This window comes from Epinephelus lanceolatus, chromosome 20 (assembly GCF_041903045.1).
Source record: "Epinephelus lanceolatus isolate andai-2023 chromosome 20, ASM4190304v1, whole genome shotgun sequence".
Lineage (NCBI taxonomy): Eukaryota > Metazoa > Chordata > Actinopteri > Perciformes > Serranidae > Epinephelus > Epinephelus lanceolatus.
In genome coordinates this window covers 35173862-35191383 of record NC_135753.1, presented here as the reverse complement: position 1 = coordinate 35191383, position 17522 = coordinate 35173862, and the positions used below count along the sequence as shown (strand labels likewise).

Sequence of the window (17522 nt, the reverse complement as noted above, 5' to 3'; positions counted from 1 at the left end):
ATATGCAATGTGATGTGACATTACCTACATACCTGACCCTGCTACTAGTGATGGCCAAATGAAGCGTCTTGAAGCACTACCTGCCCCAAACTTTCGCTTTTGCTCCTGTCATAATTACTACTGCAGCTAGATTTCGCCACCTAACAGTAAAGGTAAATATGGGTAGTAATAAGCTGCTTGTACAAATGACCTATGGTGTCGTTTTCTTCAGGGAGGACACTCTTATCTTGCTTCAGTCATACAGGCTGCATAGAAGTGCTGGTTGGATTGTGAAACTGTTGTTCCTCAAGAAACAGTAACAGCACATAACTCAACCCCTAAAACCATAAATTGAGTTTGTTTATGGATTAAATAAATTAAATATGTCTTAATTAGAGATCTTAAGAAGCGTCTGTAGATGGATTTTTCCCCTCAGATGGGCTAACTACTGTTTGTCCCCACTCTCGACAAACCCTTGGTGTGATGTAATGCCTGTAATTATCTACAAAAGATAAAATGAAGAGACAGAGGTAATGCAAACAAAAGAGATGTAAAAAAGGAGGATGCAGCACTGGAAAGTGATGAAGACAGAGGGAAAAAGGAAAATATACAATGTGTTTGATAATCGGCTGCTCACCTTCTGGCCTGGTGGACCATGAGGACCGGTGAGCCCTGGATCTCCACACGTCCCCTAAATAAAACACACACACAGCTGACAATGCTTGTGGGGGCCTTGTGTTGATTACACTCATTCCAAACTCTAATCCCTGACAAATCTTAGGGCTCTATTTTAACCATCACAAAGACCAGCACACGGGTCAGCGAGAGCATATCAGAGTAGCTGCAAGCTGCGCAGAGTGCAGCACAGCATGCACAAAGAGGTTGTCTGAAGTGGAATATAAATCACAGTATGTGGTGATTAATCATTACCCTCTCAGCCAGTCACATCACTGCTCTCTTCCCTCTTCCAACAGCTGTGCCGATCGCACAAGGTGTGACAGTGGTGTATCAAGAAAGCGGCTCAAGGAATTTAGAAGAGAGACAGCTTCTCTAAGTACGAAAAATGATAGCGCTGTGTTGAATCATACAGAGAGGCTCAGAGGGGCAACATGTACATTCGTACCTTGACAAATAATGAACTGCCAAAAGCAGAATTTTGGTTGGTTGTGTCTTGTTTTCTGAGTGTAATCCACATTTTTATGGCTATTCAATAAAAAAGATCGTCCAACTCTTCTGTCATGCTTTCCCTCTTCTTTTGCTCCCTGTTTCCTTGGTGTCACATTGTCTTCAATGGACATTTGTATGTGTGTGTGTAACAATGACGTCACGATTCAGGATTTTTTGTTTGTGGTCTTATCTCTAGGATTTTCTAATTTTCTGTTTGGGTTCTTCTTTGTTTCGTGTTCATTCATGTTTGAGCTGTTTCCTGTTTTATTTTGAAGAGTCACTCATGTGTCATGTCTGGCTTTATTTCCTGTCTTTGTGTGTTTTCCCACCTTAGTCTTTGGCTGTGTCCGAAATCATTCACTCATTCACTACTCACTATATAAAGAGTGTAGAGCAAAAACTACTGAGCTAATCTGCAACATGCAAAACCGTTTTCAGACACTACTCTACGATACACTACGTTACACTGGCACACAGACAAGAGAAGAGAGAGCAGCGTGACCTGTCCAACTAATGTAAGTAAATTCAAAATAAATTTGTTGTGTCGAAGTTTGTTTTACCCATCAGTCATGTAATAACATGTGAATTTAATGTATAACATTATGCATTACACCATTACAGCACAAATCAGAGCTGGCTGCGACCCAGCTCTTAACTTCAGTGGCACTTTAACTTGTTGTCTTTTGATGGTGACGGCAACGAGATGCGGTTCACAAGTGTACACTGTGATTTTTGGCTTGTAATTTAAGCTTTTCATCGACCTTCTCAACAATAAAATGATGAATATATCCCTCCAATGCGTAGTTTAGGCCCTTTTGGTTACTTCTCAATGACATCTGATCGTTATGTCCCCAAAAATCATCAATTGCCTCCTGTGAAATGCCGTGTACTGTGACACCTGCCATAGCGCCGGGCACTGAATGCTGATATTTTGTCCGAGTGAGTGGAGGGGGGCGTGGCTTAGCCATAGATCAATTCCCACTATACATTCGGACAGCACTACAAAATGGCGGACTCACTATAAAGTGGACTTAAATGTGACTGATTAGTATCACTCACCTGTTCTTACTCCCCCAATTAGTGTCTTCCCCTCATTTACCCAGCTACACACCTGCCCTGCATTAGCCTCATTAGTCCTTCCCTGCTCCTGAGTTTTTTCCCAGCCAATCAGCATCCTGCCTGTTCTTCTGCCTCATCACCTTATTCCCCTCACCTGAACTCCTCCGCCCTTTTTCTCCACCTGCACTTCGTCCCCTCGTCAAACTGGTTTGTATTTAAGTCCTGGTTTTCAGATCAGTCTTTGTTGGGTCCTGGTTTTGGTTGTGTAATGTTCAGTTGCTGTTTCTGTGCATGATCTTTGTGAACGCCTGTGGTCTGCTGTCTCCTGTGTTTGGGTCCTTCTCCACACCACATAACAATTATTGGATAATTCTGGACTGTTGTGGCTGATGTGGGCTCACTGCATTGTAGTAGTATTTAAAGTATTAAAAGTACTTGTTAATCGGACAGTTCAGATTTTTTGAAGTGGGGTTGTATGAGGTACTTATCCACAGTCAGTGTATTACCTACAATACATGTTGATGGGCAAACCCTCTAGTTTGGAGGAGCACAAGAGTGCTGACACAGAAGTTCAGCAATGTGCTGCTGTGGACAGGAGCAGCAATAAAACGGATTTTAGCCACCTAAAAAAAATCAATATCAGTTTAGGTGAACACTATATTGAGAATATTTTCACCACTTTACCCTGCCGACAGACAGCCCCTTTCCTTTGGCACTACATTTTCTCCACCATAGAACTTTTGCATTCCTACGCATAAGCACAACTATGAGTTTGACGTGTGCTTCTTTTTGTGCGATGGGGAGGGAGCTCTCTCTCAGATGTATCATGTCGAAGATCACATGTGGCAAAAAGTGATGACAGCCAGCAGAAAACAGTGTCTACATGAGCTCAGGGCTCCTGTTACCCTCATGTGGAGGCCATGTTTGTTGTTTTGTGGTGAAGACTGCAATAAAGCCATTGTTGGTAAACGGCACGTGAATGCCTCACTATCCTTCCTTCAGCGGAGTGATTCATCAAACCAGTGTGTTCCCAACTTTGGTTCGGAGTCGGTAAGCTGTCACTGAGAGGTAACAGGGTTCAAGAAAATTAAAAAAACATGTGGTACCAACAGGGATGACAAAATGCTGCTCATAGTGGAGACAGAAGGATACCTTCATGAACCAGTGTATAGAGAAGAAAAAACTTACAGAGGGAGACTGACTGGGCAGAAAGAGAGCGATGCGTAGGAATACTGAAGTTCTACAGTTTAAATGAACTGCCAAAGGAAAGGAGCTGTCTGACGGCAAGGTAAAGCGGTAAAAATATTCTAAATATAGCTTCCACTTAGACTGATATTGATTTTTTAGGCAGGCCTTTTTTAAATACATTGTGCTGCTGCCTCTAAACCACAGTAATACATTGCTTATGGTGGGTCCACATTGGATGCAGAGATGTTGTGAAGCACACTGATTTCCTTTTACAGAATGCTGGCCACTTCTTTTCCATGCCTATGTTAACCAGTTGGGCTGTTCACACAGGCTGCAGGCTCACGACCTTCAGTGATAGTTTAGGCGTCTGGTTTATTTTTTCCGCAAGCCACGAAAGAATCTTGCAAGAAAGCAAACTGATAATATATTATAAATAGTATTAAGATGTATACGATTTAAATGATCTCATTATAATAAATGATAAAATATGCATCTTATTAACACGTGCGAACAGAGACAGAGCTCTATGTGTGATTAGAAACGAGCAGAGGCACAAAATTGCTCACTGACAGGTGCAGAGAAATGTGCTTCTGGTGCAGGGGTGTAAATATAGCCAGTGTTAGTGATGGCCAAATGAAGCCTCATGAAGCATTTTCTTTATTTTCTGAGCCCACTAGATGGCGTTCATGGTTTAAAGAGAGAGGCTCAAAGAATGGCAATTCAGTGTGCTTTCAACCTGTTGTTGAACAAAAAACGCCATCTAGTGGGCTCAGAAAATAAAGAAAATGCTTCATGTGGCTTCATTTGGCCATACCTAGCCAGTGTAGGCAGTGTGGTTGCACTGGGGCCTGTGAGATGGGGGGTGCTCCAGCAATATGTTGGGTGGAGAGTGAACCCTTATGAGGGACCTTGGCACCTTGAAAATATGCCTGTGTTCAAAGAGGAACCCTCATTAAAATAAAAACGGAACCATTTGCTCTATATGGCTTTAAAAAGGCAAACCCAACTCCATCATGTTTATTTTTGTCTTTTTTGTAAAATAGTAACATTTATGACAAAATTATATGTTTAGTCGATTTATAGTTACAGAATATTCTAGAAATTAAATTAATACTTTTTATTTTCTTTGGTATTTTCTGTTAAAGACATGCAGTGATGATTTCTGGGTAACATGTATGTTGATCTTATCCAGTATCAAGTCTCTCATCATGTGACAAGACGATATGTGCAGGATAGCATGGACTGGGGTCCATTGTAACTGCCTTACACTACTGATGGCCAAATGAAGCCTTATGAAGCATTTTCTTCATTTTCTGAGCCCACTAGATGGCGCTCATGCTTTAAAGAGAGAGGCTCAAAGAATGGCAATTCAGTGTGCTTTCAACCTTTTGTTGTACAAAAAGCGCCATCTAGTGGGCTCAGTAAATAAAGAAAATGCTTCATGAGGCTTCATTTGGCCATCACTACCTCACACCACTGTTCTGGTGTGAAAGGCCAGGCAACTGCTGACAGACGGCTGTGAGACAATGGACACATTGGGGCATTCTCTGTGTCCAGTGTGAACAACACGTTAGCTTCCATAGTGGTACTTACATCTGTTTCTCCAAACTGGGGGCATGCCGACTGACATCTACTGTAGTTGTGGATATGTACATCATATAAAACCCAACTCCGAAAAATCTATTCAAAACTATTTCATTAAGTAAGAAAAGTCACCCTATTCAAAATAATTATGATTATAGTTGGATATCAGTACAACTTTTAAGGTGGAATGTTTACTTGTAATGTTACTCACTGTGTGAGGTGATGACATGAATCCATCAACACACCTTAAATTTCACTGTGACAACTTTTAGTTTTTATATGACGGACACTTTTAGTAATGAGTGGATCTTCAAGTGTTTATATAAATTAATTTTGGCCGGGTTATGTGTACTGCATATATTCTAAAAAAAAAAAAAAGCGTTGCAGAGCATTGTTCCTGTGGGCTACAGCAACACTAAACCCCTGAGCTTGCCTGAGAAAGACTAAATGCACAAAGCTGCTATTATTAAATATCCCATGGAGAGAGACTCTCACTGCAGCCTGTTCTATTTTGTTCTGAAAATGTGGGCGTGCAGCCTCGTTCTGTGGACGATAAACCAGGTGCAGACTTCCATCTGTGTCACCGCTGATGAGGAAATACAGCGAGTGCTGGACGGAGCAGTGAGTGACAACAACCCCGCCCACATTTAAGAGGACTGTTTGTGGTGGAAACACTAGGGACTAGGTACCATGTCTGAAGGGTTACTGTTGGTTCTATACTGAAAGTGTTAGGCTATAAGTCACACAGTCCTGTTCCACTCTAGGGATGACTCAAGTAAACCATGGCCACGCCAGCTTCTAACCAACAGGTCTGATGTGTGCGGAGCTGCAGTGGTTTGTGTCGTTTGTTTAGCAGCAGCCTGATGTTGGTTATGCATGACTTAATCAAAGTAACACCACGGCAGATCATTGTGTGTAATGGTGCCGCTCTCCTCGTATGTTGTGTGTTCCATCTCTAATTATCTGCTGCAGAGGGAACACAGCCTTCAGACGTCTTTGGGGATTTAATCAGCTGATAGGGAAGTTCCCATACAGGTGTTAGGCTGTGTGTAATTAGAAGTGTTTATTCATGTTGTGTGTTTATCTATTCAGGTGTGCTTACTGACTGATCATATCACCAAATTATCAGGTGCGACTCCGCTGGTTCTCGTTCTCAGCGGCACGCTGTCAGAGAGTGCATGTTCACCTTCATATGCATGAAGCTCCCATCATTCCCTCACTCTCCTTCCATCTCTGTGTTGTGCATGCTGTGCTGAGTATACAAATTCCAAAGGGACAGGAAATGTGCGTTTCAAGGTCAGGGAAATATGAAAATGCCCCGTGTGCTTGTCTTTGCAGAGAGGAGCACTCCAGTGATTCTGCAGATAAAGCTTAGTTTACTTGTCATTTTTGCTGGTTTAGGGAGCTAAAAGTCACCATCTTTGACTATTCTTTTTTTAATTTATTTGCCTCTTGCAAATCCACCAAAAGTGCAATAACAAATCACTGGAGTTCCCCTTCAATCTGTAACCAGACCCCTAATTAAGTAAAATATGGTCAAACTTCACTTTGCAGAGATGTCTGAAAGAGTCAAACTTGCTGTCTGAAGGAGAGAAATACCCACACCAACAGTCCAAATATGAACCGTCCTTGGCAGAACAGCATTTATCACATACTCAGAAAACACCTACAATTTGATTCCAAACAAGTTGCCTCCCTCTCAGCAAAATGCAGTTTTCTCCACGGGAACATCAAGAGAACAGGGAGGGAGGGTACAGCATTAGAACAGGCTGAGAATAGCCGAGCGGCTGGGGAGCAGCAGGCCATTAGCATAATAACTAATTATAACGTTCAACGCACAGACCTTGGGACCATCGCGGCCGATCTCTCCGGGCGGCCCCCGGGGCCCTTGGATTCCCTGGACAGAGGGAGATATTGGGGGGAGAGAAGGGGAAAGGGAGAGGGAGGGGAGGGAAGGGGACAAGAGAGGAAGGGAATGAGAGGGAGAAAGAGAGAATGAGATGAAAGAGACAGGCACAGTGCTTTGGGCTGAATGTGACAGAGTGCGTGACGGCTTAGTCAGGAGGCACTGAGGGAGAAATGAGATGGCTCAGGTCCACTCACACACACATTCACATACAAACTCATGCACGTCTGCACTTGCACGCTTTGTGCGCGCAAACACACACCAGTTTACGTATTCAACAAAGCATTCTGCTGTGTCAAGAGCCCAGCTCTATCTTCCCACATGCCTTCACGAGAGAAACACACACAAATAAACCTACTGTCCAGTAATCTGATTGACCGTGAGGGAAAAACAGGTAATATGTGTCTCTGTTGAATAAAAAGCCAAACCATAAAAATATGGATACTCATCATAAATGTAATATTGCTACACAAAATGGTGTATTTGCTGATTCAGATCACAGAATGTTCCTAATATGAATACCAATAAATCCCAGTTCTAAATTTAATATCAAAATATTTGATACTATGATGCCATGGAGTTGTACTGAAGCAAAAATCAGCAGTGCTTGCAGTTATTACTAGCTGTGACAACATCACAACGGCTGGTATTGTTTTCACCTCATGAGTCTGTGTGTGTGTCATCAGGGTGAAATGTGGTTTTGGTGACACCAAGTGTATCGGGAACTACCACAGATGCCATTTCAGTATGTTGCCAGGCATTTATATGTCTGTCTTTCTGTGTGTAGATTTTGTCAACGTGATGACATCACAGTCATAGGCTGAAAATAATGGACATAGCTATCATGTCATGTCGAGTTTGTGGAGCCAGAAGTCAACATATTTGGTGAGAGGCTGGTGGTGTGGAGGACTGAGAAGCCGAGGACACTATTAGCAGAGAACTTGTCACTCAAAGTGGCTTGCACTTAATTATGCATAACTTAAAGCCTTAATAACAATTAAACAGGCGAGTTATGTAACAATCCAACCTGCCTATAGTTGTCATGAACGGGGAATTAGCTACAGAGACCAAAACTGTTTTTTTGTACCAGGCTGTAAACATGTTTATTTCTACTGTAAAGTGGGGCATTGTAACATGGATCTATGGGTAGTGATGGCCAAATGAAGCCTCATGAAGCATTTTCTTTAAAAGGCAACTTGTCATTTTTTATCAGAGATCAGGAGTGCCATTCCAGCATTCATAGATGGCGTCTTGACCACTGTAGCAACTGATTTAAGCTGACAATGTGAGATCAAGGCGTACCCATTACTGATCCCCACTCATATCCACTCGTGTACCTTAGTACTATAGTGGAGGCTTTTCCTTCCCACTTGTGACTTATTACAGTCATCTGAATACAGCAGCTATCTGTTCCATCTGCTGTCTCTAACTGGAGTGATGTTGCACACTGTCAAACACTGGCACTGGAACATGGGGTATTATGAGACTTTTCGTCCCCCTGCTTTTAGGTATTATGATAATAAAGTGGTAATGCGGTGTCCTCTTGTGTGTCTTTAGAGCACCGCAGGCTCTATTATTATGAACCAAGCTGCACAGCCAGATCGGAATCAGGTGCGCCCTGCCAAGGGTCGGGAGTGTGCCAAACCCTGTTTTGCTAATTTCATGGCCGTGCTCTCATGGCGCACTGGTGCCGCAGTTGGGCAGGGGATGATATAAGAAAACAAGACATTGTTTAGATGGGTGCATCAGAGGCTGTGGCAATCACAGTTTATCACTTTCACCCCCTTTAATCACAGAGCTCTCACCGTCATGACACACAGACAGTTTGGGAATCCTGCAGAGAGTTTTCCTCTGAGGAAATTTTATGTCTTGGACTTAGGAGAGAAATTATTCTCCAGCTTTAATTTAAAACCTGAACAGTCTCTATCACACCATGTTGCTCATCACAGCCTGTGTTATAATTAAAAAGTGTGGAGTTCCAGGCGATGTGTTAGCCAGCCTCGTCTAGACAAAAAATTTGCAGCTGGTACTCAGGTTCCTCTGTGTTTAGCCCAGTTGAAAGACTGACAGGAACGGACGGTCCTGAGGAATTTATAAGCTGAACGAGAACTTTTAAGCGATTCACAGTTTTTCGTGGAGCTGTGTGAACACTTTTCAATGTGCCGGTCTCCAACGTGCCTTTTGATGTGCAGAAGAAACTGTGCAGAATGACACATTTGATGTGCACATATTCACACAAGGTTCTGCGGTTATTCCGCAAACACACTGATGCTGGTTGCACACAATATAAAATGTAAAAATGATCTCCCATGACGGAGACTCTGTGCTTATCAGAGCCTCTGAGGACACACAAGAGGACATCACATTGCCACTTAATCATGGTAACACCTGAAATTGTAGGGACAAAAAGTCTCGTCTCAAATCTTCTGGTACCAGTGCATGACAGTGCACATCACTCCAGGTAGAGACTGCAGATGGATCAGGTACCTGCTGCCTTCAGATGACCATAACAAGTCACCAGTATTAAGGAAAGGCTCTCAGTATATTGCTGAGGTGCAGCAGAGAACATGAGTGTTGATCAATAATGTGTAAATCAGTTGCTATAGTTGTCAGGATGCCATGTATGCGTGCTCGCATGGCACTCCTGATCTCTGATAAAGTCCAGCACTTTGCACTTCACCTCGATGATGGCTATTTCCAGGCATATTTTAGGATGAGTTTGGGACAGTCTTGGAACCTGCTGTGTATCGTCGGTCTTAGCATAACAAAAATGAATACTAACTACAGAGAGTCCATTGGTCCTACCGAGCGACTGAGCACCAGTTTCTCCGCCATTGTTTACCAACTGTAAACCTGCTTCTGTAGAGGAATGTTTGCACATCCCATTAATATAAATCAAAGTTACAGTAACTAAATAAAAGCACCCACACACTGAATAGATGTCCTCCTTATATAGACACCACCTGATTCAAACCAGGTGTGAATCCCAGGTAAAGCCCACCCATCACAACACTCCAAATTCCTAATCATTTTTTAAAACAATTAGTCCTGGATTTATGAGTTGATTGAAAATGCTGCCTCCTGTTGACATTCATCACTTGAGGGCTACCTACATGATATTGCACTCAACGATTGGCGCTAATATCCCAGGCAAACGTCAGTATCCTCCGCCAGTAGACGGCCATGGCTTCTCTACCTCTGAATATTCACATCACGATGGGGTTTAATCGGCAAATAACTCCTCACATTTCCTCCCACAGTCCAAAGACATGCGGGATAATTGGTGACTCTAAATTGTCCGTAGCTGTGACTGTAAGTGTAAGTGGTTGTCTGTCTCTATGTGTCAGCCCTGTGATAGTCTGGTGACCTGTCCAGGGTGTATCCCGCCTCTTGCCCAGTGTCAGCTGGGATAGGCTCCAGCCTCTAGTGATGGCCAAATGAAGCCTCATGAAGCACTGTCTTTATTTTATGAGCCCACTAGATGGCGCTTTTTGTTCAACAAAAGGTTGAAAGCACAATGAATTGCCATTCCTTGAGCCTCTCTCTTTAAAGCATGAGCGCCATCTAGTGGGCTCAGAAAATAAAGAAAATGCTTCATGAGGCTTCATTTGGCTATCATTAATCAAAGGTTTAAAACTCATCCATGACGTAAATGTTGGTGGGGCTTGACATTGACCTTCTTAGTCACATGTTGAGAATTACATTTTTGGGAGCATGTATTCAGTGTGGATCAACCTATTTTCTTCATATTGTTCTGGTCATAACACAATTTCACAATTTAGAAATTAAAGGTTTCAGAGCGTCAGGGTTTGACTGATTTGTGCTGGCATTTCTTATCTGAACACTTTAAGCCCTTTCAGTTTATGAGCGCACCAGACGTTAACAAAATCCAGAATTAAATTTGAGTTTGCTGCAGAAACACAGCGACTGTGACAACATAGGAAAATGAAACACATCATTTCAAGCAATAAAAAAAAGACCATACCACTTAATGTCTATTGATTAATAAGGAGTCAAACCAGGACTGCGAACACTCGAAATGCCAAATTTGATTGGTGTTGGCTGGGTCAACTGACAATTAGCTTGACATCTATGTATAGTTATTATATGTGGTTGCCTAGATACAAGGGACGGCTCATCCTACTTCCTCCTCCTCACTCTGTATGTGTGTGTCAGATAAGTCACTGCAGGCATAACGTCATCGCAGAGTTCTTTTCTACTGACAGGAATAGAAAGAGGGGGATGAAGAAAGGATGAAGCTTGTGGTTGTGGAAAGGTGACCTCTGTGCACTTAGATCTATGCATGAGGCTACACCAGTTTAAAACTGTCGAGGCTTTATGTGCTACAGTGAAAGACTTTGCTAAATCCAGTCTAAAAAGACCAACTTTGAATTAATAGAGCTGGTATTCAATCCATTTAAATGGCATACTGATGTTATACTGAATCATTTTATGTTTTATATGTTCATCCATGACCATAAATTATAAACAGGTTTCCATGATGAAAATGTGTCCTTTAATGTGTGTAATGTGACTCTTCACTTCATCCATCTGTACTGTCTTACTTTAACCACAAGAGGGCAGCAGAGCTATAAACATACTGTCCCCTGAACACCACAGAGGTCCGTGTATTCGCAATGCTCTGCTGTAATTGCATCTAGCCGTGTGCAATCTTGTTTACCAGAGGGGGGTGCCCTGACTGTGTGTACAGCCGTACGCACTCTCATCTGACTTTGGTTCTAAATTAACAGCCACTCACTGCCTTAATGGCACTGCTAAGTAAATCAAACGGACTCATACGGTGCCGGGGCTAAATTAATGATCTCATTATGAGCCCACTGCAGAGAAGATAATGTGAATTGTAGTCTAGGAGATAAGACTGCATCACTCAAAGATACATTTTAAAACAGGTGGACCCTATTACTCACTTGTTAGTCAGGTAGAAGTTTGGAATATGTTTAAATGTGTGGATTCCATAGTGATTCAATTTGGGCTAAATAGGCATGGACTAGAAGTAGGATCAGTATCATGATCACTTGTGGGGAGCCCATGTGGGCTGACTGTTGGACAAGGTAAAATTTGAACAAATGTCCGTCCAACATTGCCAACTGGGACAATAATCAATAGTCTTAATTAGTCAAGATTTTTTAGGCAGTTTACTCCAATTTGGAATGCTAAATTCCCTATGTACTGTAGTCCTTGTCATTGCTAACTCTACTTGGCTGGGGAGAATACTGAGAGACATGTGCTACCTCCGTGTTGCCAGCTGCTTCTTTTCACCCTCTAGCAAAGAGCTGCACTGTGCACGAGTTAAGGCCTCAGTATGTTTACAATAGATAGTAAACATACTAGTAACAAGCCTCATTATTAGCTCATCATTATCACTCTAAATATGACTGTTATGCAAGATTTAAACTTCTGTGTCATATCAACGCCGGATCCCACGCTGTAGCCTGACGTGCACCTCCCCAGAAATGTAACTACACGTCACAGGACGCAGACCTCCTGTCTGTTTTTGTAAGCTGAAACCATTTCCCTCAGTGGAAACAAAGCTTTTATTTACTTTAATGTCACAGATAAGAAACAATAAATTGTGAAGACAATAAAGCCTCCACAAAAATAACATTTTAAGTCTTGTGTGTGATTTATCCTGGCTCCATATGAGCAGAGGAAATTTCTGCTGGTGGTTAAGCTAATTTATACAATGTAAAATGCCATACGCTTGTGCTAATAATGTTAGCATGTTGTATTTATTTGGAAAACGTGTTTAGTATAAGACAGTTGTTTTGTCAGTGAACCTTGTGAGTTGTAATGGAGCTGAATTTTGTAACGTTACCTTTGTTAAATGTTGCTGTTGTCCCTGGCTTCATATTAGTAGAGAAAAAGTCTGCTAGCTGCTAGGCTAATTTATACAATGTAAAATGCCATAGGCTTGTGCTAATAACGTTAGCATGTTGTATTTGATGGTAAAATGTGTCCAGATAAAGACAAGTGTTTGTCTCTGAATGCTGTGAGTTATAGTGAAGCTGATTTGTGTACTTGTGTTTGACATTGTTGCTATTACGTCATGTTTAATGTGTGTTTAATGTGTGTTTTGAATCAACTAAACTTTACAGCACTTCACAGAAACCCTGCTGCTGACTAGTGTTTTGGAGGTGTAACTGCAGAGTGACACAGACACACCACCATATGAGTGTAAATGCTCACAATGGCGTAGGTCACATGTGTAGGCTACGGCATAAGCTCTACATAGAGCTGAAGCACAAGTATAAATTCCCCTTTAATTACAAAGATTGGCCTATTTTTTCCATCCTAGTAACACTAATACTAGGAAGTAGGGGGTGTCAGAGTCTAAGGACCCTGACACACCAAATTGTCAGCCGGCTATCAGTCAATGTCGCAACGTTGGGCGCTGGTGAACATTAGTCACACTGGTTTTCTGTGGCATGTTGAATTGGTGTTGAGGCTAGCGGAGCCCATTGGTGAGTGAAATCACTCTAATAGTTCAGCTCGGTGCATAAGAAGAAAAACAGAAGTGAGGAAAGCAAACAGCTAAAATCAAAAGGGCATGAGATCGTAACAAAGTTCTCATATTAGGTATGTTTTCTTTTTTTTAGCCATTGTGCACTTTAGCAGAAATGTTTCGTAATTGTGTTTTCGTTTGCTAGCGCACCTTAACTATCATTCAACATCAGGTTGTGTTGTCTATGTGCTAACTGGCTAACTAGCGTCTTGAATTGAATGACGAATTATGACTACCGCCACCTGCTGGTATGGAAAATGATTCCCTCTCACACAGGTGCAGAACATATGTGCTGGTTGAAGTTGCTGTAGTCTTTGTGGTGTGCCCAAGATGAAACTTTTTGGCCACAGGCAACATATGGTGACGAAACAATCAGGCTGTCAGTTTTTGTTACCGCTAGACCTTTTCTGTCACTTTGCTGCATCTGGGCCCTAAGAGCAAAAGTGTTTATTGCTGCTCTGACTGGTCACATGTAAAGGTGAGGCAAAAAGCCTGACATCATAGCCTTCTTTTGACTCCATCCCACTGTCTCCCCAATCTCTTTCCAAGCATTCTGTGTGGTGTGAATGTCTAACTGTGGTATCAATATGGGGAATCATCACTGAATCATTTCGGCATGTTGAAAAAAACTGAAAGAGTGATGATGTTTTACCCACCAGTGTTCCGTTTATTCCAGGCGGTCCTCGTGGTCCAGGCACCCCTACCACTCCCTAAAAACACATTAAAAAAAAAAATAACAGAAAATAAACAACTGAAGGGAGTTTAATTCACAAACACTTCAATTCAAGTTACGTTCAAGTCAGTTTTACCTGAGGTCCGCTTGGGCCTGCTTCGCCAGGAGGTCCCTGGACACCCTGTAGATGACAAGATTACATGATATAGATTTCTCTATTGATTCTTTTCATTTCTGTCTTTTCAAATTCAAAATCCATCTCAAACAAATTGATGGAAATATCCATCAGATTCAACGTGCACCGTTTCTGTAACTAATTTTGTGTCTTGACAAGTAGACCCTCGCTATTTGGAAACTGTCTCGCAAACTCAGGAGATGGCACTGATATAAGTAAAGTAAATATGAATAGGGGTTACGTTATGCCACGTCCTGTCATGTAATGCATCATCTAACAGATGTTAGACATCTAGGAATAGTTAAAAGCTTATGAAAAGTGGTTCCGTTGCAGACTCCCTACCTGCCATGCAAATAGAAATGGATACTGGAGAATCAAAGTGCTTTAGATGCAGATGATGTGAACCTGCACTGATGATTCTGCCGCAGATACGCTTGCTGTGTGTGTATGTGTGATAAAGTAAACTAAGTGTAATCCTCTGGGGTTTAAATAAGTCTCACAGATCCGAATATCAGTGGGTGTCTGACACGGTGGCTTTACTTCGGTAACAACGTCGGGGCTTTTTCTCTGCTTACATCAAAAAGACTTCCTGTGTACTCTCTGCTTTCCTCTCTGAGTCTATCACTTTGTAAAACATGTCGGCAAATGTCATATTTCAATGTCACTGTGATAAAAACGTAAACTAGTAACATGTAATCAAGCTCTGTGGCTTTTCAGATACCGACGAGAAGGTCTCCAGGTGATACTTGAAATGAGCCCCGATCCAGGTGATAACAAGTAATTCACAAACACATTAGAGTGAAGCGGGCCCTGCATCGTAACATTCATCTTACTCATCCATCTCTCATCAGCGTACCCGCAAGTCTGTGGATACACGAGGATATATGATCTGTCATTAGCAGATGCCGTTCATCGAAACACCATCATCCCTTCACCCTGAGGTGAACAGAGGACAGAACAGGGAAGGGTGGGACGACAGACGACAGAACTGAGAGGCTGGAGGAGGTAAGGAGACAGGAAAATACCAAAGACTTTACATTTCAGACTGAACAACAGCTGTGAATCAGCTCTGGACTGATGTCATAAGAAAATGCCGTAAGAACAATGCTGTCAAATGCCATGAAGTCAAAACACAAAAGAACCCAACCAAGCCCAAGTCATTTAGTCTAATATGTTGTAAAGTCAGCTTTACAAGCTTCTCTTTCTCTGCTGCTTACAAGCTTCTTAAATTCCAATTTCGAATAACAACCAATCTGGTACATCATTGTTAGATATGGCTAAGATTGCTACCATGGTATTTATTGACCTGGAAACAAGTTTATTTAAAGAGGCACTGCAAAAGTCCTCCTCACATCCTTGCAAGAAAAGGTGTTGCCACTTGTGTGGCAAGCTACCTCCGTCCTTAACCAGATCATTAGTTCAAACAGGTCATTTAAGAGCTGTATTTGTATCAGCTGCTGGGTTATATCACACCATATCATGACCTCATCCCTACTCATCATATTTTGACGCATGGGCAGAAGCCCCCAGTATATGGAAAATGATGCCAGGGGCAGCCTTTTCCATTTTATCTCGACACAGAAAGGGTCAAAGTAGACTCACATGACAAAGAAGGGGTTGGCGGTTAGGGTTAATCAACAAAACTACTTGGTTAGGGTTAGGAAAAGTGTTGTGTTTGGCATTAGTCAACTCAGTAGTGAGTCCTGTGCTTGGTGGACCCATCCACCTCCCCCAAAGCAGACATTTGCTATGCTTTTTTTTATCCTATGTCTGTTGCTCTGACTGTCTAATAGTGATGCACATGGGTTTACATTAGAGCTGGCTGAAAGACCAACTGCGTCTCATACAGACGCTAAAGGGTGCCTGACCAAGCAGTGTATTTTGGCACCTTGGAAATGAGACCAGGCTGAAAATCAATATGATAGATTCCTTCTGTTTGGACTGTCTGGGTCTTATCCCTTTAGTGTCAGTGCTTTCAAGACAGTGAACTTCGTCAATGGTACAAATTCATGTCAGAGTTATGCAAATCTAAATTTGATGTAATAACACAGCACATTGACATCTCCTCTATGAGCAGATCCACAGATTGTGAGGCAGCCATTTTGTCTCACAGTTTAAATGTCTCAATTGTGAATTTGAATTCTCATTGTCCAACTTACAGGGAGTGAACGACTGAACAAGGTTGTGATTTTGAACACTACGACTGCTTGAAATACTAATGTGATCGGGCCTTTAGTTTGACAAACCAGTTAATACACCAGTTTGTCATCCTGTCATTTCTTTTCTTGCCTGAATTGAAAATCTATTTATCGACTCCAGAATGTGCGAATTCAGCTGCCAGGCTTTTCACCAGAACCAAGAGACATGATCACATCACTTCAGATTTAGTCTCTTTACACCGGCTCCCAGTATGTTTTAGAATAGATTTTAAGATTTTACTGATTACTAGTGATGGCCAAATGAAGCCTCATGAAACATTTTCTTTATTTTCTGAGCCCACTAGATGGCGCTTTATGTTCAACAAAAGGTTGAAAGCACACTGAATTGCCATTCTTTGAGCTTCTCTCTTTAAACCATGAGCACCATCTAGTGGGCTCAGAAAATAAAGAAAATGCTTCATGAGGCTTCATTTGGCCATCGCTAATGATTACTATTAAGGCTCTTCATGGTCTCTCTCCCAGCTATATCTCCGACCTCTTAGTACCGCACACACCAGGGGCCGTATTCACAAACATTCCGAGAAGACTCTTAGAAAGCTCCTAACTTAGCCTACAAACGTTAAGCAAGGAGTCCTCGCTTAGAAGTGATTGCTGGTGGAAGGTGGAGACAGACTCAAGTCATCACTGTTGTACTGTTGCATTTTTCCTGCACGATCTAATCTGGAGCATTTCACTGAGTCACTGTCACCCAGTGTTTGGAGAATATTTCTACGACCTCTTTGTGTTTCTACCATTTTCTCCTCTGATTAAGAAACACTTAAGCCTCTTAAAAGTCCTCCTCTCTACTCCTAACAGATGCTCTGAGAATAATGTTTATCTTTACCAGGAGCTAGTCTTAACTTTAAGGGGAAATCCTAAGAAATCACAAAAACTAAGAATTTTCTTAGAATTCCGCGACTAGGAGCAACTCTTAGCACTAGGAAACTTTGTGAATACGGCCCCAGGACATACCTTTAGGTCCTCGAGGTCTTTTGTCTGTTCTAGAGGCTTGGCTGAAAACTAAAGAGGACGGAGCATTTCCTGTCAGCGCCCGAGGCTCTGGAACAATC

At 42.1% G+C, this 17522-nt stretch overlaps 1 protein-coding gene across 1 annotated transcript in view; it reads right to left on the bottom strand.

The window, feature by feature from the left end:
* LOC117264469 (uncharacterized) overlaps nucleotides 1-17522 on the bottom strand; it is a 100624-nt gene that overhangs the window by 28739 nt on the left and 54363 nt on the right. The window contains exons 20-23 of the mRNA XM_078162608.1: nucleotides 14216-14260; nucleotides 14063-14116; nucleotides 6821-6874; nucleotides 617-670 (exon numbers count right to left, since the gene is read on the bottom strand). Of these exons, the coding sequence (XP_078018734.1) occupies nucleotides 617-670; nucleotides 6821-6874; nucleotides 14063-14116; nucleotides 14216-14260 (207 nt within the window). The remainder of the gene's footprint in view (nucleotides 1-616; nucleotides 671-6820; nucleotides 6875-14062; nucleotides 14117-14215; nucleotides 14261-17522) is intronic.